We start from the raw sequence: 21,264 nt of genomic DNA on the forward strand, positions 1-21,264 counted from the left end.
GGAGTTTGGGTTTGCCATAGAGTCACTTTGAGGGTGTTTTCCAGAGAAATTCCTCTGTAGACAAGGTTAGCTATTAATGAGTCAGTTTTCCTAAGCTTTTAACAGCTCAGGCTGTGTCTTAATCAAATTATGGTTTTCTTCCTTAAAAGTTACTTTGAAAAACACAGTGGAACATTTTTAATAGGAGCTAGTAGAAATAAGCCTCAGACCATACTCAAAGCTTCCATTGTGTTCCCTTATTTTGTTTGTTTTTGCCGACATGTTTTACACACTTTTATACAAACGTGTTAGAGCTGTGTGCTCATTTCATGAAAGGTGACCCCTGACTGGCCCTGGGTTCACTCTGCACAGAATTAAATAAGTCTTTCTTGTCATAAATACTCTTTATAAATGTTTGTGGTTTGTTAATTTTAAGCCCCTTTGAGACAGGCTGCGTGTATTTTTAAATCTTTTAGTGGGCATCAAGCAGACATGTCTCCGTGTTAGTGAAAGCTAGGGAAAGTACGCCTAGCCCATCTGAGACTCACCTTTTCCAGTGTTCATTCTCGCTTGAAGATGGAGCATCTATTATAGCTTCCAAATAGACAAATTCAGTAGCAATTTTGGAGCCACATGAATTTCTCCAGTTTTACCCACTCTGATCATAGAAAACTGTTTTTCTACTGAAAGTGTCTATCCCCTTCACACTTTACCCAAAGCATCTTTTCTCAGCTTTTTACATGTCTTTCTGACACAGCAGGCTAACAAAGGTGGGCTTGAGCCCCAGGCCAGGTCTCCTACGTCTTGGAGGGAGATGTGACCAGTGTTTGCTGAAGCAGATTAACCCTGCGGGTAGCAGAACCTGTACACGGTGGCCGCTGCAGGCTGCAGTGTGGCTGTGTCCCGGGCCTGTCGAAAGCGTCTTTTTCCATGACTGACCACCAGAAACAGCATCGAAGTGAAGACAAGGGTCTTTTCTTTAATTTGTAAAAACTGCTATTCTATACATCATACAGCGTGTACATCATACACGCTGTGTTCCCTTCATTCTGCAGTGTCCAAATATGCTGGCAATCCCATCCAATGAATTTTTACTTTCAGATCTTGTATTTTTCAGTTCTAGAATTATGATTTTTTGTTAAGGGTTTTCATCTCTCTCCAGAAATTTCACATCACTTCACCCATTATATCCATTTTGTCCTATGACTTGGTTAACACACACATATATGTATGTGTGTATATATATATACACACATATATATAAGTTCCTTTAAAGAGGCAGTGGTCTGATTCCTTGCAAACATTTTGAAGTTGGTGTGGCTTCATGCTAGAATATGCTTAACTATCACCATCGCTGCGAAAGTTGCATTTTAATTTATAATCCTCTCGTGTTTTCAGAAAATGTGGCACTTTCTCACTGCCAGCCTTGACAATTATAGTGAAATGACATTTAAATTGCCAAGTTAACAAGAGAGCTTAAGCTGTTAGTTTTTAAAATGCTAATTGTCATATCTTCCTACTACAGTAATGTCATATTGATGATGAGTGTATAAAAAAAAACTAGTTTATATATGAGTTCAAGCTGAACTTGAATATTATGTATTTCCTTACATAATATTTATAAAATTTAAATTATCTTCAAAATGTTGATTCATCATATAAATGTTCACACAAGGACATTGTATGATCACCAAACATTCATTTCTTAATTAGAGATTTTTGACTATTTGACAAATGCACAGATGGTTGTACAGATATTCTTCCTGTTTTTGTTCTGTGCATGATTTTGTTTTTTAAATTGTAACAAACCTGTCGATATTTAATGAGGTGGGATTGATACGAATATTTGGATAAAAAGATCACGTATAGAACTTATTGTGAAATGCTGTTGCATCTTCTAAGGATGTAGTATAGTAATAGCATGCTACTTTGCTAATGGAGCAGTAGAGGTTGTCTTCTACTAGGAGCAGTCATGTCTTTTAACACCTGTTAACTAAGGTATTAGGGTGTTTTGCTAATGAGGCCAAGTTTCTAAGTTTGGCCTCTGCAGGGGCCAGGATAATGAATGCAGCGTTTGTTCTGTGGCTGCTGAATTCCTGAATTCAATCAACTGTCTTGCAAATGCACATGGTTGGTTGCAATCCAAAGTACATTCCCTATAAATAATGAGACAGAAATGAAATGTAGGCACTGTGACAGCACACTTTACATTTTGAAACTTCATTAATTTATTTTTGGTGATGCTAAATTTACATGGTTCAAGCGTTTTTAAATGTATAAAAAAGTACTTAGTGAAGAGTGTCTGTCTCAGCCCTGGCTCCCATCTGCCTGGTTCCCTTTATCCTTCCATTAGGGAATCTCTGTTTTTAGTTTTCTACATGCCCTTACCAGTGACACTATAAAGGATCTATGAATATATATATATATTTTCCCTATGTCATTTTAGCAACAAATCACATTGTCCTTTAGGAAATCATCTGGGCCTTGCTTTTTTCACTTAACAATGTCTTGGGCATCATTTCACAGACCTTCTTCCTGACTCTTCTTTACCCATGCATGATATTCCACTCTTTGGAAGTTCCGTAGTGTATATATCTCTTTAATGGATATTTAGATTGCTTTTAAGCTTCCATTCAATTTTCTTTCTTTCTTTTTGAAAAGTAGTTATTTTTGTTTTTGTCTGCGGCAGGTCTTCGCCGATTTGCACGGGGTTTTCTCTGGTGGTGAGCGGGGGCTGCTGTTCGTTGTTGCAGACGGGCTTCTCGTGCTTACGACGGGCGGGAGGGCTTCAGTCATTGCAGCTCTGGGCTCTGGGGCGTGGGCTCAGTAGTCGAGGCGCTGGGGCTCGCTTGCTCTGTGGCATGTGGACTCTTCCTGGACTAGGGATGGAACCCGTGTCTCCTGCAGTGGCAGGTGGGCTCTTATCCACTGCACCCCCAGGGAAGTTCCCTCAATTTTCTTTCCTATTGGATTTGCATATTTCTGATTAAACTTCTTTTCCTAGTTATTGATGATTTAGTCATCATTACAAATGAGATTTTTGCTCACTGCATCGTATAACTGGCTGTTGTTTATATATATAACAAATACTGATTTCCATGTATTTTGTCCCTCGCTATGTACTGAATTCTCTTATCGTCTTTAGTAGATTTTGAGTTGATTTTCTAGGGTTTAAGAAAAACAGTCATGTCACCTGAAAGCAGGGATGGCTCAAACCAAATAAGAGTGATAAAGTGGGCATGTTTGTATTAATAATGTTCTGACTTTAGTGAAACTGCTCCTTGTGTTTCTTGTTAAGCTTTATGCCAGCTTCAAGGTTGAGATAGATGGACTTTATCATGTTAGGGAAGTAGCTTGGTACTTACTTTATTGAATTGTTGTGTCAATGGCTTGTCAGCATCTACCGATACAATCATTTGATTTTTTCCCCTTAGATATCTTATAATTAACTCGATTTTTGCCTCGCTATGTACTTATTAAGACCTAGTTTGTGGCAACGTCATAACTTTTTGGTTTCTGTATATGGGCTTTGCTTTAAGTTGAATTTATGTTTATGCTTTATGTTCATTTTTATAGACATATAGAAAAGTAACATTTCTTTAATGACACACAGGTGATGCAGGAGAAAGAGGGGATCGTGGTCCCCCAGGAAGAGGTCCCAAAGGTTTGCCAGGAGCTCCCGGTCTCCCAGGTAAGGATGAAGGCAGGATGAGGTGGGAAGTGGTATCGAGCAGGTGGTCCGAACTGGATCACATTGTAAAGTATGGCTCTTTGATTACCTCTGCTTATCATGTGATAATAATGACCAGCATCGATTTTTGAAGACCACCTTTAATGAAGAGTTAAATAGTCTGTAAATCATGTCTGTATTCTTTGAGAGAAGAATACATGTCTTGAAATGTTACTTTCTTAAATAAATACTTTAAAAATTGCTGTTGTGGTCCAGCCACAATGCATTGCTATAAAATTCTGGATGAATGGGGTCCTGTCCATTTCTAGCCCAGGGGTAGTTTCCTTTTCTTTTTTTTTTAACTAAAAAGTCAGAGCAACAGGAAGACGAATCCAAGTTTTCAGCTATTCATGTTGCACAGGGAATAACTGAAATTTTATTCTGAAAGCTTCTCCTTCAAACACCCAGACCCTCCAGAAACCCATATCCCAAAATAAATAAACCTGCACATTCCTACTTGGAAAAGTCACTCCAAGAACGTAGCCCAGTTGGGTAGACCGAGGTGACACAGTCGTGTCTGTGTGAGAGCGGCCACAGTCCAGGCTGCCCCACGTGAATCCACTGGATGCGACGGCCAAGTCCAAGTGCAGAAGTGGCCTCCTGGGGGCTGCAAGCCAGTTCAGGCAAAGAGCGTGAATAGCCTGAGCCTCAAGTAAATGCTCTGAATGCTTCAGGGCCAGGGATCAGGAAGGCCCCCTGAAGTCCCTGGGGAGACTAGTCAGGGGAGGGGGCCCACACTCCCACCGTGGATCTGAAAAACTTGGTTGAGGGAAATCTAGCGAAGAAATGATCGTTTTCTAATTCTGCTGGAGGCCTACATAGTCAATCATGGCTATAATTGCAGCCCCCAAACATCATTGCTTTCTAATTATCCATTTCATTGCTCCTGGTGATCACTTTCTCATTTAAAACGATTTTAAAAAATATGAATGCATTTGGAGATAGCTCAAACGCTGCCTTTCTAAAATGGTAATTGGTGGGCCTGTCAAGATGTTTTCACAAGTTGATGAATTTTTGTGATTGGAAAAGGAAGCCTTTGTGATCAGAAAAGGAAAGAAAATCTGGCTGGAGTTGAGTGGGACCCAGGGAAGAAGATTTTAATAAATAGTAAAGTCTGGATTCATCGATGGATGTCTCGAAGAAAGAAAAGGAAAACAGACTTTACTGAGGGTTCGTCTCCCGTATCCGTGGCAGGAATAGAATGTTTGAAGGCTAATAAAGTGACATTATTACAATTTACCTAATTATCTATGTATTTGAAGGAGATCCTGGCAATTTCTCCTCCCATTTTGTTGACAAATTGCAGTTCCTGGATCAGCAGCTTGTACTATTGGCACAATTTACCAAAAATACATTATCATATCTGGTGACTGTGCTTTCAAAAAATCTGTTGATAAATCCCGTTTTGAGTTTAAAAATAGAAAGATGGAGACCAGCTTGTATTTGTGTAGTGTCCCGTGTCCCAAGGGGGCGTGTTATCCTCACCTGCAGCTTGCATGGTGCCCCTGGACCCTTGCTTGGCCTGGAAGGGGCTCCATGGGTTTGCTTTCTGGGACACCAGTTACCCGTGTGTGGGCAAGTGGTCAGGTAGGGCAAATCATCCCTGGCAGCTCTATGTGACCCTCAGATGGTCTTCCTTGTGCAAATGATTGCATTTTAGTCTTGGAGTTAAGACTTAAATCTGATTTGTTAAAATCAGATTTGTTCAGGACTCTGAAACCTGCCCTTTTCTATTTCCTTTCTGCATTTTTCCAGCCCTCACCCCTCCCTTCCTGGTTCCACTGGTCTTTCTTTTTCTGTGCTTTAGTTACATTTTCGCTGAGGATGCATTACTTCGGGCAAACTCAGAGTTACAGATTAGTCTTTAAAGAATCGAGGCTAACTTTCTGAAGCATGCAGTCAGCACCAGCTGGGGCCTTGGTTTTGGGTTGGCTCATATCCCCGTGTCTATGCCTAAACATACTCAGGTAACAGTTTCCTAAATCCATCAAGTCCCTGAACAAGAGATTTGGGGGCCATTCTGCCTCTAAATCGAGTCCTCTGAGAGTGGGCCCTTGGGAGTGTGGGCTCTGTAATTCAGATATCTGGCTTTACACCTTGACTGTTACATCTGAGCTTTATGGCGTTGGGCTAGTTCCTGACTGGTTCTGTGCCTCAGTGTCCCCACTTAAAAAAAAGTGATAGTAATCAATAATCCCATCTCCTAGAGAGCTAATTCTGAGAATTAAAGAAAAAGCAATCCATGAAAGGCGCCTAGGACAGTTTCTGGCTGTAGTGGATGCTCCAGAAATGCCGGTTATGAGAACTGTTATTAATGTAACAAATGCACTTTTGCATTTCAAAGTGGATCAAGTGCAGAGCTGGACCCTGGCTCAGCCTTTGTGACTTTATCTCGAACTTCTGTCAGCGCCGCCCCGAACGCCTCAGACCCTCCGTCTGCTGAATCACTGTGACTCCAGATCGGAAGTGCAAAGCGCTGGTCCCAGGAAATCATGTCACCAAGTAGCTGGGTCACTTTAAATATCCTTGGGAGAGCTTGGAGTGTGGGTAGGAACTTTCTTTCTGGTCTCGCACAGTCCCGACAGTAGGAGGACTTTAGGACCCAGGGGAGCCTTCACCAGGGCTGTGTTCCGGACTTGTCTGGAGCCTTGTAGATAAACACACATCTAACCAAAGGAGAGAACCAGCAGAATAGGATGTTCTGCGACCTGTTGTTGAATCTGGGACTCGGGTCCTTCTAAACGGAAAGAAGAGCGTTTGGCCATTCTTCTTGGGGCTGACATAGCTGATGTATTGGAAGAAATGCAATACCTTCATTATCTGTCAGTTGTCAGAATGGCTCTGCTCTTTCTCGACTGCTTTCGCTGTCCGCCCTCCTCTCAGCGTGTTCACTGTGAAGTATTGCATGCCCCTTGGGGATGTGATGGTCCTCGTCTGATACAGACCTTGGGTTCTTATCATGACAATTGCAGGGGATGTCATCTTGGCTGTAGTGCCCTGTTGTCTAAAGGCGGACACAGATCGTCCAGTTTGCATCTCACAGCCAGAGGTGGGCAGGGCAGGTGTGTAAGGGGGCGGGCTGTGGAGCCAGGCTTCCCGGGCATGGGAAGACCCTCCTCACGTAGGAGGGTCTGTGGAAAAACGTGTTAATACCTGGAAAGCACTTAGTATAGCACCTGGCTTATGGCAACAGTTCTGTGACTTTAGTTATTATTATTCCTCCTTTTATGCTTGAGGAAATACAGACTCGCGAAGGTCACGGGCCTCGACGAAGATCTCTCAGTTGGTTAGTAAGTGACAAGGCTGACATTCACGTGTCCAGGTTCTCGCTGTGGACAGAGTGATGTGTGTGTGGTCCAGGTGTGTGCTGAGTCAGTCTCGCCATTCTGGCCGCTGACTTTGGCACATTTTCTTTTCTGCCCCTGTCCCAGAGCTGCGGGGACCACCCTGAGCAAGGCCTCTGGGACCGTAGACCTTGCCCCCTGGCCCCACCTCTCCCGTGTCTGTCTCTTCACAGAGACCTTTGGTGAGTGTGCCTTCACCAGGAACTCTTTGCCTGTTGCCACTGCACTTGTCCACTGGGGACCAGTTGCTTCGCATCCTGGGGATCTGAAGGAAAGATATTTAAGAGTGGGTCCTGACCTCTTCTTTGTGTATCTAAACGTGCTGGGAGAACGAGGATCTTAAATGATGGTTGTGTGTGAACGTGACCCGGACGTTACACTGACTCGCGCTTATGGCACCAGGCTTCTTCTTCAAGATTTGCAGAGAGATGAGCTTTGCCTGTGGATCCTGAGTGAAGTGCCCAGACAGAAAGGCACCCTCGCTTTAGGCTTAAGTCTGTGTCTATGCTTTCTAAGTCGCTTCAGTCACATCTGACTCTGTGCATCCCTACTGACTGCAGCCCACCCGGCTCCTCCCTCCCTGGGATTCTCCAGGCAAGAACACTGGAGTGGGTTGCCATTCCTTCTCCAATGCGTAAAAGTGAAAAGTGAAAGTGAAGTCGCTCAGTCGTGCCCGACTCTTCACGACACCATGGGCTGCAGCCCACCAGGCTCCTCCGTCCATGGGGTTTTCCAGGCAAGAGGACTGGAGTGGGGTGCCATTGCCTCCTCCGCCTGCGTCTTAGTCCCTTTTAATGCACTGCAGGTGTTATGAGGGCCGAGAGGCTGGGCCTCTGTCCGTGTAACACGACTGCCCTCTAGTGTCAGTGCAGGGGATGACACATTCATTTTTAGAAATCATTAAGGTTTGACAGGAACATTTTCTAGGTCCTTGAAATTTCAGAAAACTCTAATTATTAGGCTGTTAGTGTAGCTCAGACACCCATGAGGCAGGCAAAGCAGAGTGGGAGCAATTTCGATTCGTGCTTTCTCTTCCCCATGAGTTGAAAAGAGGTTTCTGCCATACAACAACGGCATGCGTATATATGCATACATGCGTAAGCGTACACACCTAAGTATACAGATACCCCCTCGCTCGTGAACCGTCCTGCCCTCCTCCCCTCCTCCTCCAGGCCATCACGGGGCAGCCGCTGAGCTCCTGTGCGATAGGCAGCCCCTGCCGGCTGGCTGTTTTGCGCTGTATGTCCGTGCACTCTCTTCCTTTCCCGCCCTCGGCTTCCCCTGCTGCAGGACCGTGCTTTCTGAGCCCCGAGGGCCAGAGGCTTCTGCCGCAGCCCGGACCTGTGCTCGCGTAGTGCCGGCTGCCAGGGCCGCGTGCAGACAGCGGGCAGGCTGTGTCCTGACCGCACTGTTCACAGCCCGGCGCGGGCTCATGGGCTGCCGTTCGTCCAGCCTGACCACTTAAAGGCATTTATATCTGGCCTCTCTTTTTAAGCCTTAAAAGACTAACTGAACCTTTTTTTTTTTCGTTTATTTTTATTAGTTGGAGGCTAATTACTTTACAATATTGTAGTCGTTTTTGTCAGACACTGGCATGAATCAGCCATGAATTTACATGTATTCCCCATCCCGATCCCCCCTCCCACCCCCCTCTCCACCGGATCTTTAACTGTCTCCATGCCAGGAAATCTGAACAGGCTCTGCTTAAAGGCAGGGTTCTGCTAAAGCCTTGTCAACAGGCCCTGTGGGTTCGGGGTAGACCTTGTCTTGAGAGGGGAACACTGAATTACCTGCTTCGTCACTTGTAGTCAAATGAAGGCTTATGAAATAAATGAAGGGAAATTACTTATATCTGCTTGTCTACAACCTTGAGATGTATAGAGTCAGAGATAATTATTCTCTTAAAGCTTCACTATATTTTGTCCTGTAATCTGGCTTTTTGTGGACCTAATAGTAAGTATAATGGGGAGAATGTTACGTGTAAAGCAGTGTCTCTAGTGTAGTTTCCTTCTAAAAGTTTTGGGCTGTGTAATAAGGCAGCTAAAAAATACCAGATCACTGCAACAAGACCAACAGAAGGCAAATGGGATAAATAAGCTTTTTCTGGGCTCCAAAATCACTGCAGATGGTGATTGCAGCCATGAAATTAAAAGATGCTTACTCCTTGGAAGGAAAGTTATGACCAACCTAGATAGCATATTAAAAAGCAGAGACATTACTTTGCCAACAAAGGTCCATCTAGTCAAGGCTATGGCTTTTCCAGTGGTCATGTATGGATGTGAGAGTTGGACTGTGAAGAAAGCTGAGAGCCGAAAAATTGAAGCTTTTGAACTGTGATGTTGGAGAAGACTCCTGAGAGTCCCTTGGACTGCAAGGAGATCCAACCAGTCCATCCTAAAGGAGATCAGTCCTGGGTATTCATTGAAAGGACTGATGTTGAGGCTGAAACTCCAATACTTTGGCCACCTCATGAGAAGAGTTGACTCGTTGGAAAAGATCCTGATGCAGGGAGGGATTGGGGGCAGGAGGATAAGGGGATGACTGGATGAGATGGTTGGATGGCATCACCGACTCAGTGGACGTGGGTTTAGGTGGACTCCGGGAGTTGGTGATGGACAGGGAGGCCTGGCATGCTGCGGTTCATGGGGTCGCAAAGAGTCGGACACAACTGAGCGACTGAACTGAACTGAAAATAGGGACAGAAAACTAAAAACTGCTGAGAAACAGGGAAAGGAACTAAATCTAAGTGAATACAATTGAACGTATAGATTTTGTTTTCAGCTTTTGGCTTAATAGCCAAGTTAAGACCGTGGACATGAGGAGAAATGAAAGTGTTAGTCGCTTAGTCGTGTCCGACTCTCTGTGACCCCATGCGACCTGCCAGGCTCCTCTGTCCCTGGGATTCTACAGCCAAGAATACTGGAGTGGGTTGCCATGCCCTTCACCAGGACATCTTCCCAACGCAGGGATCAATCCTGCATCTCCTGCATCGCAGGCAGATTCTTTACCATCTGAACCACCAGGGAAGCCTGGACCCAAGGGAGGATCTCTGTAAACACTGTGTTATCCTGGCACACAGGATTCCTTTTACACGCCTCTGGTATCACCACCTTTGCAGGCATCGTGTGCCAGCATGCTGGTGCAATGAAATGTTCACAGAAATGCGTCTCTTTGTTATGGGGTCAGTGACTCCATGCCTCACTGGTTCATGGATTTACCAAACAATCTTTGGACTTGACAAAAGAAAGAAATGCCCCCCAAGAGCTTAGGGCACTGTGCAGTTCCTGTTGGGGTAAAGCTCTGATGAGAAGGGTTTCAGGGAGCTTTGTGGGGTGCATTGCACAGTCGTCTGAGAGACACGAAGCAATAATATTCTAATAGTCACTCATCGGGTGCACTCAGGCAGAGAATTCAGTTCTAAGGCAGGCATCATCCACCTTGTGGATGAGGAGACGGGGCAATGAGTGACTTGCTGATGTCACACGACCTGTACGGCAGAGCTAGGCTTTCCAGCCACCTGTCTGCATCTTCCAGCCACCGAGGGGCATGTCTCCCTGCCTGGAAATTGATCACCCGCTATAAGAAGGGCAGCTGCTACCGGAGCATGGTCTGAAGAAATACAGTGTGAGGTGCAAACGCGTGTTGGCATGTATGATTTTTAAATCTGCTAGTAACCAAGTTAAAAAAGTCAGAATCAGGTGAAATTCATTTTAATAATTATATACATATGATGATGGAATAATTGTTTAACCCACTGGGTCCAACATATTGTAATTTCCTTATGTAATAAGTACAAACTGTATCGATGAATTATTAACAAATTGAGATCCAGGTGTGTTTGGCATCTGAGTCGGCCTGTTCCCAGGCTCAGCAGACGTCTGTGTGGAGAGGCAGCTGTATCCGGCAGTTGGGAGGGGGATGAGAGATCCCGGGGTCTCCTAACACTTTTAATTTTGCAGCGACCCAACTGCCGTGAAGGGATCCTGTCAGCACCCAGATCTAGTTTGGCCATGCTGTCGTTTGTAAAAGCGTGTCTCCAGGCCCCCACACACGCTGCCGGGCCGGCGAGGGGCCCGTGCCTTCCGCGTCTGGGTCTGTGGGTCTCCTGCTCACAAGCGTGCCTTCTGTGTGTTTCAGGTGACCCGGGTCCTGCCAGCTACGGGAGGAACGGCCGGGACGGCGAGCGAGGCCCCCCAGGGCCGGCGGGCATCCCCGGTGTGCCCGGCCCCCCGGGCCCCCCGGGCCCGCCTGGTTTCTGTGAGCCGGCGTCCTGCACCATGCAGGCCGGCCAGCGGGCGTTCAACACCAAAGGGCCCAGCCAGTGAAGGGCTTGGTGCCACGCGGCTGTCGGTGGAAACCACGCCTGAGGAAGGCGCCTGGGGGAGCAACACCCCCCTTCACCGGTACCCTAGAAATCCCACCTGACCGTCAGGTTTAGGACAATGGTGCTATTCCGCAAATCCTCTCTCCTTTCTCTTTGAGGGGAGCCACAGAGCAGTGGATCAGACAGACAGACAGACAGACGACACCGCTCCCTTTGAGTGACTCGGCAGTCCCGTCCCCAGGGCCTTGAACTCGTGTGTGCAATCAGTGTGGGGTACGTCACGGGCCGCTGTGCCAATAAACAGAGACCGCTGTTTGGTTTACCTCAGTTGCAGTAGTTATTTCCATTTTGGAGTGAGCACGTGTTCTCAGACGCTCGTTTCAGCTCTGCAAGGATTTACCAGACTAGTTAAGCAGCAGCCCCACTCCTGTCCACAGAATTGGTGCTTAGATCCCCATCACTGTGCTCCTGGGGACTCCGCAGCTGCTGGCCACTTGGGGTGGTTGCCTTACACCCGTGGGGTTCTCAGCGTCAGCTTGCCTTTCTGCTGAACTGTACTGTATCCAACCCATTCGTATTTGGGGCTCGTCCATGTGAAAGCAAAGAAAGAATCTTAATACCCGACCATTCAGTAGTTTTATTGATGAGATTATTTATTTTCAAGGTTTGAGGTCACGTCTCTGGTTGTACCAAAGAAGCAATAAATATGGTTTATTACTCTCTTGCATGTTTTTTTAGAGCTGTGTTCAATGAAAAGAAGTCACTTACAGTTGTTCAGATATGTAAAGCTTTTTAAATACTGGCATTTCTGTAGGCCTGTGTTGATAATGTTGGTGCTTTGTTCTACAGAGAAATTAAAAAGCCCTTACTGCTCCCCAGAGGCTGTGGCCGTGTGACGGAGTTCTTTATATGTATGTGTATGGGGCGGGGGGAGTGTGGCGGGTTGCAGGGGGCGGTAGAGGAGGTTTCATGGACCTTTTAGAAATGAAATGAAAGTTATGAACTCATCCTCCAGAAAAATGTACAAATGCACTTGCACCAATCTGCTTGCATGCTGTGGCAGATTGCACGGGCCCGCAAGTCTAGCCTTGCTTGGCTCCTAGGAGAGAAAGTGCTGCCTTCATTTCAGTGTTGGCCTGTTTAGAGCTTCACTGCACAAATGATTTATGTTGTGCTCTTTTTTCTTATAAACTGTATAAAGGCAGCTCAGCTAAAGCACTGTATTCTTATCAAAAAGATAGGTATTGCCTGGCCATGCAAGCACGCCATTACTATCTACATAATCACCCTGGCCCGCATTAACTGTCGGCCAGTCGTAACATAGCCGTTCTGTGTCACAGGGCACATGAACGCCTGTCCCAGGCGTAGCAGAGCGCGCCAGTCAGGATCTTCTCTGTTTATGGAACTCCGTTCTCTCAAGTCAAGGGGAGTGAGCCCTGATAGGGGTGACGCCTCACCTCATTGGTGACGCATTTCTTCCCTCAGCTGGGCTCTCAGCATTTTAAAACCTTAGCCCCAGTCGTTTGGTTAAATCAGTCAGTGGGTAACACGTGTTTGGGTTTCTGTGAAGCCGCTCACAGCCTCGAGTCCGGGGCTCCTGGTGTGGGTTCTCTGCAGGGGAACGATTCCAGCTGGGCCGCATAGTCAGCGCCACCTGCACGCCGGGGAGGATGGCCCTCCTCCTTGGGGAAGAGACCATCTTTGCAGACAGAGACATCGGTCATAACTACTTACATGGGCTCCACATGAATGGCAAACCTTTTCAGGTGCTGTGACATGTAATCCAATAAATGCCAAGAAATCATCTTTATTTTCACCAAGGTGGTTTTATTTTAACTGGAGTCAGATACACAGTCAGATACAATAAAAGAAAAATGAGATAAACAAATAAATATGTTTTGCAGTTCTGATAAATAGGTTTATCAGATTCATAAGAAAATTAAAAAAAAATAAAATTTCAAGGAAAAGTTGAATCAACTCTTCTACAAATTTGATATACAAAAGGCTGGACAGCAAGCTCCATACACACAGCAGACTGGAACCACTGCTTACAAAGAGATTGTGTGAAATGAGCACGTCCCAACGGTGGGAGTAATCCATCGTCAATCCAGCTCAGAAACAGTTTCCAGAAGCAGTATAGACTTGACCGAGAAGTCGCAAAGAAAAGCATCTCACTGATCCTCTCCATGAAAGAATGTTGATAAATCCTGAATTAGACCAAATCTCTCTCTTCAGCAAAACAGAAATCCTCCAGACCTCGGGGAAGTTGGAAGGTGTCCGAGTTGCTGAGAAGAGTGTGGGGGTAATTACAGGTGGTTAGAGACGTGTGTGTTACTCACTCAAGGGCTGAAGATCTAATTCTAAGCCAGTGTGTCTGTGACACTGTGACCTGCTTCCCATCCCACAGATTTGACAGGTTGGGTAAGAACCTTGGAAATCACTTCCTGGTGACTGAGCACATAAATTCCCCGGCACAGTCTGGGATAATTGACTTTGTCTAGCAGAAGGGGATGAATGAGTAGTCGTATCAGTTTCATGATTGATTTTACTATTTATGGACACACTATTTCAAGCTAACTACATGAATATTGCTATCCTTAAACATCGTAAGTAAAATCTGATTTACTTGCAACCTGAAATAAGCTTAATGTAAATCCCTGCTTTAGAAGATAAATCTCTGTATTCTTTATTTTTTTTGGCTCTTACAGCTTCTCTGATAATTAACATGTCTGAGTTTAAAAATAAACTAATACAGGGGAAGATCACTAGAAATACATACAGTCACACTAAATATCAGGAAAATGGTTTTTAAACATTTTCTGGGAGCCCTGGCAAAAGGTGTGAAAAAGCAATATTAAGAAAAACACTTGCCAACAAGTAATCCTGCTGTTTACAAACAGGGAATGGATGTAAATTATTTAAAATATCTTTTCAGAAAAAAGAACATTTGTGTTCAATAAATATAGGTCAAGTCTCTCTCTTTTTTTTTTTTTTCTAGAGTAAAATTGATACTTTTCAGTTATGTACTGAGTCTTTGTTAATGAGCTTTGATCCAGGACATGGCAGTATTAATTCATATGGTTCAGTAAATATTAAATCAGAATTGGTTTACCATAAGAACATATGACTGTAGATACACATGCCCAAACGCTCTTTAAAGAACTAACTAGAGGAAGTATGATGCATTGGTTGGTACATTATACATACAGTTTAATGTATCTGGTTATCAGGAAGAGGATGCTGACTGATCCTATTTTTAATCTTAATAAATGGGAATCCATGCTAATTTTCCCCTTAACAATCCCTTCACATCTCGCTCTTGATGCCAAATTTTCCAAGAATACCTACAGAGAAAGCAAATGATGGGAACTGGCTCCAGGAAACTTTAAGATTTGTCTGGATTTGTCTCTGGCCTCCAAGTTGAAGATTTTTGTGTGAAAAGACTTCAGACTATCCCTGAGAGAGCACATGATTACTATACTCTTCATGACGGACCTGAGGGTGAGGATCGTTAAGAACTCTGTAAATCATTTCCCAGTCTAAGCAGGAATCTAAATCCACGGGCAGGTTTTGATGGGATTCATTTCTGTTAAAGAGACATGCTGTGTATTTAACCTAATGGCCCATCACTCAGTATGGAAGAGCTTATGTTTCTGAGAAAAGTTAACTCTGACATTTCTCATCTTGCTCAAGCCCACATGATTTACTGAGGAGATCACCATGTGTGACCAAAGTCACAAAGGCCTGGATCCTCTGTTTCTGCTTTTAATTCTCATCCAAAATCATCAGACCAAGCTTTTTATGAGCTGCCACTGAGCTGGGCTATGACTGTAACTCTTACAAGCTACGTGTGGATTCATGTGACAAACAAAAGTGTGATTACGAGCATGGTATTGACATAAGCCCCACAACAGGCCAGTCTGCAAGCTCGGCATCTGTGGGCTCACGCTTGGGAGTGAGTGTGCCTGCAGCCTCCTGTGGCGGACACCCGTCAGCAGGGCTGAGATGTGGAGCTCCAGCTAAAGAAGAGATGCTGCTAACAACCACACCTCAGAACTCCCTGATCGAGGGTCAAATCCTTTATTGCTAAGTGACAAACTCATTATGCAACACAAACATACAGGAATCAACTCCTCGAAGCAGTATAACCACGTGGGATTTAGCATAAACCTAGCGCCATTCCACTTAACAGCAGTATGTGAATTAAACCTTACATAGCTTGATGAGGTAAGATAGAGAACAAAGAGAATGGACAAAAATGCACCCAAAGTCTTATTTTAAAAATAAATAGTTTAAAAGTATGTCATAAAACAATCTGAATTTAAATACATTAATACACTGAAAAATATTTATCCCTAAAATGTACTTTAAATAAAAGAGCAAAATAAAATGCTGTGATGCAATTAGCATCTTTACACCCATATGCTTATCCTTGTCAGGCGACATACACTCTTCTGATAAACTCAAATCTTACTGAACTACCCCCAAATTTAGTGAAATCTCTCCTTTATTAGTATTCTCTTTTGACAAATTCATGAAGCAAGTAGCTAACTCCTGGAGTTGTAACCTATATCACTCACTATTGGCCCTGAAAGTGAAAGTTGCCCAGCTGTGTCCAACTCTTTGCAACACCATGGACTATACAGTCGAGGGGATTCTCCAGGCCAGAATACTGGAGTGGGTAGCTTTTCCCTTCTCCAGAGGATCTTCCCAACCCAGGGATCGAACCCAGGTCTCCCTCATGGCCCCAAGGGAAGCCCAAGGATACTGGAGTGGGTAGCCTATCTCTTCTCCAGGGGATCTTTTGGGTGCACGAATCGAACCGGGGTCTCCTACATTTGCAGGTGGATTTTTTTACTAACTGAGCTATCAGGGAAGCCTATTGGCTCTGAACACGGCACCTTTTTCCATTTAGATTTTTCTTAGCTTGGTTTTATAAGCCTGCCCTATCTTTGAGGTAAATTTTTGCTATTCTGGGTCTGCTCCTCTGGATGAGTTTTCTCTGTGTTCACCTGGTTCTTCATTCAATTTAACTAACTTGAGCAGTTACTCTGACACAATTTTGCTGGGTGAAGTGTTTGGGGTATTGCTCCAGTCACACCACACAAGACTGAGGTCATTAATCTGTCTTATTTCCTGAGACTCCCAGTAGTTAAACATGTTTCATGTCATGAATGCTACTTTTACCAGTCAACTAATGAGTGAATAACAATTCAGTGGGCTGAGTCAATTTGAAGTAATAGGCATAAAAGACAAAAATTCAATTCGGTCTCTGTCTCTCCCTCTTGGAAGGCTGTGTAAGCTATGAGAGAGGGCTATAACAGGGGGTCCAAGTCTCCACACTAGCGTTTAAGAATGGACACTGGGGAACAATGACATTAAACACTTGTGTGTCTGAAGGAGGTGGACACGGGCAAATGTGAAAAATAATTTAAAACAAGAGCAATGAACAAATCTGCAAAACTACTCTGAGACTTCACTGGAAAAACCTTAGGCATATAACTTAACTTGGAAATTCTCAATGTTAGGATATTATCGCCAATGTTATTAAAGTTTAAATGGTATTTTGAAAAATAGTCTTTCTTATCTTACTTTTGTAAATAGTGATACATTTCTAAAAAAATATAATTATACAAATCTAATTGTAAACTTTTAAGTACTTTGAGCAATATGAAGGTTTGGACATTGTCTAATTCTATAAATGGTCTACTTCTTGTGATAAGCTAAATTCTTTTTATTTGCCAAAAGAGACTTTCTATCCTCTTTAATAGGTAAGATGATTACTCAAGTGTTTTCCTGTTAATCACTAAAATACAAGGGTAGTGTACAAACTGAAGTTACAAATAGTAAATTTGCTAGTTAGCTAGCCATATAAATATACTTATGAAATAAAACTGAAACAGCCAACAAATCAAAGATTATTGTGCCTGCTTCATAAAGATATTAAAGTGAGGAAAACATAAATAAAAGAAAATAACAAAACATAACAAGAAATTATTTACAAAAGTAAAAAAGAGTAAATGCAAAAGCAAAGGTTTTGGTGGAGTTGTCTACTCAGCTATTTCTAGCCTTTTGTATTTCTGCAAGTCTGTTCAATTCTTCTGATACAAATTGCTTAAGACACCATCTGGTGGACAAGAGGTGATATATCAAAGGTTCTCTACAGTGGAGAAAGACTGCAGAACCGCTCAATCTTGTTTAACTCCTAAAACATACTCATAAATTATTTTATAATCCAAACATCAAATGACATCTTTTACAGATAACATATCTTAAGATAATTACTGATGCTCTATCATAAAAGTGTCTAAATTTTTAAAGTTTCAACAATGCTATGAAACAAAGAAATAAGCATATGGGATTATCAATACTTTAAAGTCATTGATTAAATTAAACTTTGATAACAAGGTGAAAAATTTCAAAGGTTAAGACTGGCTGTGTTTCTGTTTTGGTTATGAAAAAATGGTTAATGTCTTCAGCAGAAGAGAAGAATAAACAAAGTCATGAATTATTCTTCCTTTTTCTTTAGAGTCTAGAGGCCATAAATATTAATTGAAGTCAAATCTTGTTCTTTGCATAGAAGGATTTCTATCTGACAGTGTTAGCTGATTCAAACATACTTCTATAGGGCAAACACACACCTTTTAATTGCCATCATGTTTGTGCATGCTAAGTGGCTTCAGTCGTATCTGACTCTTTGTGACCCTGTGGACTGCAGCCCGCCAGGCTCCTCTGTCCATGGGATTCTCCAGGCAAGAATGCTGGAGTGGGTTGCCATGCCCTCCTCCAGGGGATCTTCCCGACCCAGGGATTGAACCTGCATCTCTTGTATCTCCTGCATTAGCAGGCAGGTTCTTCATCACTCCTGCTACATGGGAAGCCTGTTTCCATCATGGGCTGCAATTACTTTGTATTCAAACATACTATGTTGTGTGGAGTCCAGACAAGAGATAACTCATGAAATGTGGTCATTCTTCTTCTCTGCTGTGGACACTGCTGACTTCTGCAGATCTGGAAGTGAACAAAGGTTCTGGAATGGAACAAAACGAAACAAGAGAACTGGCCACCACCAAGGCAGTTAGGGGAAGTCTTCATGCCCTGTTTGGGGCCTTAATTATTCACTTTCTTTTTGTTAAAAGAATCAGGCAACTGCCAGGTCTTCACTTTACTGGTGCTGTGTTTGCCGGGTGTAGCCCTTCTTGCTGCTGTTCGCTGCATCTCCTGCACGGGCAGCCAAGCAGAGGTTCATTCCATGTGACGCAGCCCTTTCCTCTGGTTATGCCCAAGTAGGATTGAATCACACATGCCAGTTGTTTAGAAAGGGCCTGAGTCACTGTGACAACTCGAGTTTATAATTGGCATCAATTCCTCGAATCACCTGACTAAATCCAGACCCTTGAAACAGGAATAAACCAGTCCAGCATTGATGGCATTTAGAAAAAGAAAGGTTCAGAAATACTTAATTTGTAGAAAGGACACATGAAATATTCTCTGGAATCAAAATGGGCAGAATTTATAAAACAAGAAAATGAACTGAGTCTTCTTGCGTCTGTGAAAGGGTAGACTCCAAGAAAACAATGCATTGATCACCATTGACAAAAAAGTTCATGAAAGCAGTTAAATGCCCAAATAAATACTTCTGAATTAACAAAGAAGCAAAAGAATAAGTAAACAATTAATATTAAAAAATAATCTTTGAAAACATAAAAAATGTTTTCAGCTTTATGACAAATTCAAGTAAATTAACAAGTGGCAGAGGAGTTTGTAAGCTTTCAGAAAATTCAGCAAATTAAAGCTCCACAAATTAAAAGCTCAAGATATACACATAGCACCAGATTTTAGACCTCTGTACATTTTGTGGGGATAAATGATCATTTTACTAAGAAAATGTATATGTATATTCTGATTGTGTCAGTGTAAAACACAGCACCATTGGAGGTATTGCACAGGAAAGAAAATGAAAGAGAAAATAAATTTAAAATTAACAACACTTGAAATAAATAAAATGACCTTGGAAATGAAAATAAATAAACTTGGAAGTGAAATATACAGCATCATTCAACATGAAATAACAAAAAGGTTGTACATATGCACAGCCACGTAGATAGTACCTGACCATCAGTTCATCCAACTACAATGAAAACCTGTTTAAACCCGGGTACATCTGAACAAAGCTGCCTCCATGGAGGCACGCTGCCCACAGACCGTGCTCACAGCTTTTCACAGTCTGCCCCAATGGCAGATGTCTGTGGCGGGGCGGTGGCTGGCGGGGTGCACACTCTCGGCATCCCTAGGACCCACCACTCAGATTTCAACAACATCTTCCTGCCCAGGGTTCCAGGACATCGTTTTCAACCAACAGTTTCTCAAAACAATGTACGGCCAGGCCATGAAACTACCATTCAGCTGCCCGCTGGCCGTCACACGTTTCCGCTCCCGGTCAGGGATGCGGTCTGGGCAGTGTCTATGCCCCTGAAGGGCGCGGACTCTTGCTCGGTCTCATGGATTCCCTTCACGGCCCTGCTGCAGCTTCTGAGAAGCATCCTTCTTCCTACAGCTTCCAGGCTTCAGCTTGTTGATATGCATCTGTGGATACCACACGCTCATCTAGCACAAGGAGGCTTCTTTTCCAGTCGCTAGAAGCCCCATCCTTTGTTCTGGTGGCTGGTTCTTCACGTCTGAGAGTGATGAGGTCAGAAGGCTAATGGACTTGGGCCCAAAGACTCTGCAAGGCCCTTTAAACTTTGAAAGTATCAAAGACAGCTGGGTGCCTTCACCATCAGCCACCTCCCAGAAAAATCAGCTTTCTGTTTCCCAAATGAGAAACTCAGCAAAGGGACCACAGTGCTGGGCCTTGACTTCGCTCCTTCCTTCTTACGCAGGCCACGCTCATGCTGGTGGGACTGCTTTGACAGGAGCTCATTACACAGGATCAACAAAATCATTTCAGTAGTTGGCTCTGGTAGGATTTTGGGCTCCCTGATAAAACAGCCTCCTGAGTTTTCTTCCAGAATCTAAGTTATGAAGGTCTTATTGCCTGTCTATTTCTCTACATAAGTAGAATGGATAAAGGATGGTATAAGAATTCTTAAGCTATAAAAGTAGTCAAAAACATTCAGCAGGAGCAATGCACTATATCAAAACAGTTAATGAAACTGTCAGCAATGATAGCAAATTTAAATACTGAGGAAACTTCCAGACAAGTCTGAAACTTTGAAATTCAGAAATGAAAGGCCAAATACAGGTTGATGAGACTACAAAACGTACATCACCATCAGTCTACTAAGTCATAAGGTATCAGTTTCTCTTAAAGAAGAACTAATGATAAGATGTGCTTGCATATTTCATAGAAAACCCTGAATAAAAATCATAATAATGGTGAAGCAAGACATATGGAATGAATTTGGAAAAAATTCTAAAAAGGCTGATATCGCAGTTACTATAGGAATAGGATTCCAATTTTTGTTTTTAATGTCTGGCCTACACCAAAAAAAATAAAAAAAGTCACCCACGATCATGAGGGTCTGACAGTATTGAGAAAGCTCCAACAGCAAGGAGAGGTGACTGGCGTTGAGTCTTCCTCGGGTGTGGTTACTTCCCACCGGTTCGCTGTCGGGCGTGTGAGACGGGATACAGGCAGTCTTCTGGGTTACATCTTCCACTAGGTCCTGGGGGGCCCTGGGGCCCTGGGGCACCTGGTGAGCCTGGCAAGCCCGGAGCTAATGAAATAAAAGACCCCATCAGAATGCAGGAATATAGATCTTCCTCCCTCCCTCCAACCGACACGAGTCATGCAATGTCAACTGGAGCGACACCAAAGGGCCACAGGGGGCAGGTGTGGCTCCTATTTTTGGAGGCTGGCTCATGTTGCAAAGATAATATCACTA

The 21,264-nt window shown here is 43.6% G+C and overlaps 2 protein-coding genes across 2 annotated transcripts in view; one reads left to right on the forward strand and one right to left on the reverse strand.

Moving 5' to 3' along the window:
* The window catches only part of COL9A1 (collagen type IX alpha 1 chain), a 90,351-nt gene extending 78,247 nt beyond the window's left edge, over window positions 1-12,104 (forward strand). Inside the window, exons 37-38 of the mRNA XM_043439001.1 lie at window positions 3,593-3,670; window positions 11,191-12,104. Of these exons, the coding sequence (XP_043294936.1) occupies window positions 3,593-3,670; window positions 11,191-11,378 (266 nt within the window). The 3' untranslated portion in view covers window positions 11,379-12,104. The remainder of the gene's footprint in view (window positions 1-3,592; window positions 3,671-11,190) is intronic.
* A 5,871-nt stretch (window positions 12,105-17,975) lies between these two features.
* Window positions 17,976-21,264, reverse strand: part of COL19A1 (collagen type XIX alpha 1 chain) — a 417,733-nt gene continuing 414,444 nt past the window's right edge. The window contains exon 50 of the mRNA XM_043439611.1: window positions 17,976-21,096. Within this exon, the coding sequence (XP_043295546.1) occupies window positions 20,969-21,096 (128 nt within the window). The 3' untranslated portion in view covers window positions 17,976-20,968. The remainder of the gene's footprint in view (window positions 21,097-21,264) is intronic.

Source organism: Cervus canadensis, chromosome 20, assembly GCF_019320065.1.
Source record: "Cervus canadensis isolate Bull #8, Minnesota chromosome 20, ASM1932006v1, whole genome shotgun sequence".
Taxonomy (NCBI): Eukaryota; Metazoa; Chordata; class Mammalia; order Artiodactyla; family Cervidae; genus Cervus; species Cervus canadensis.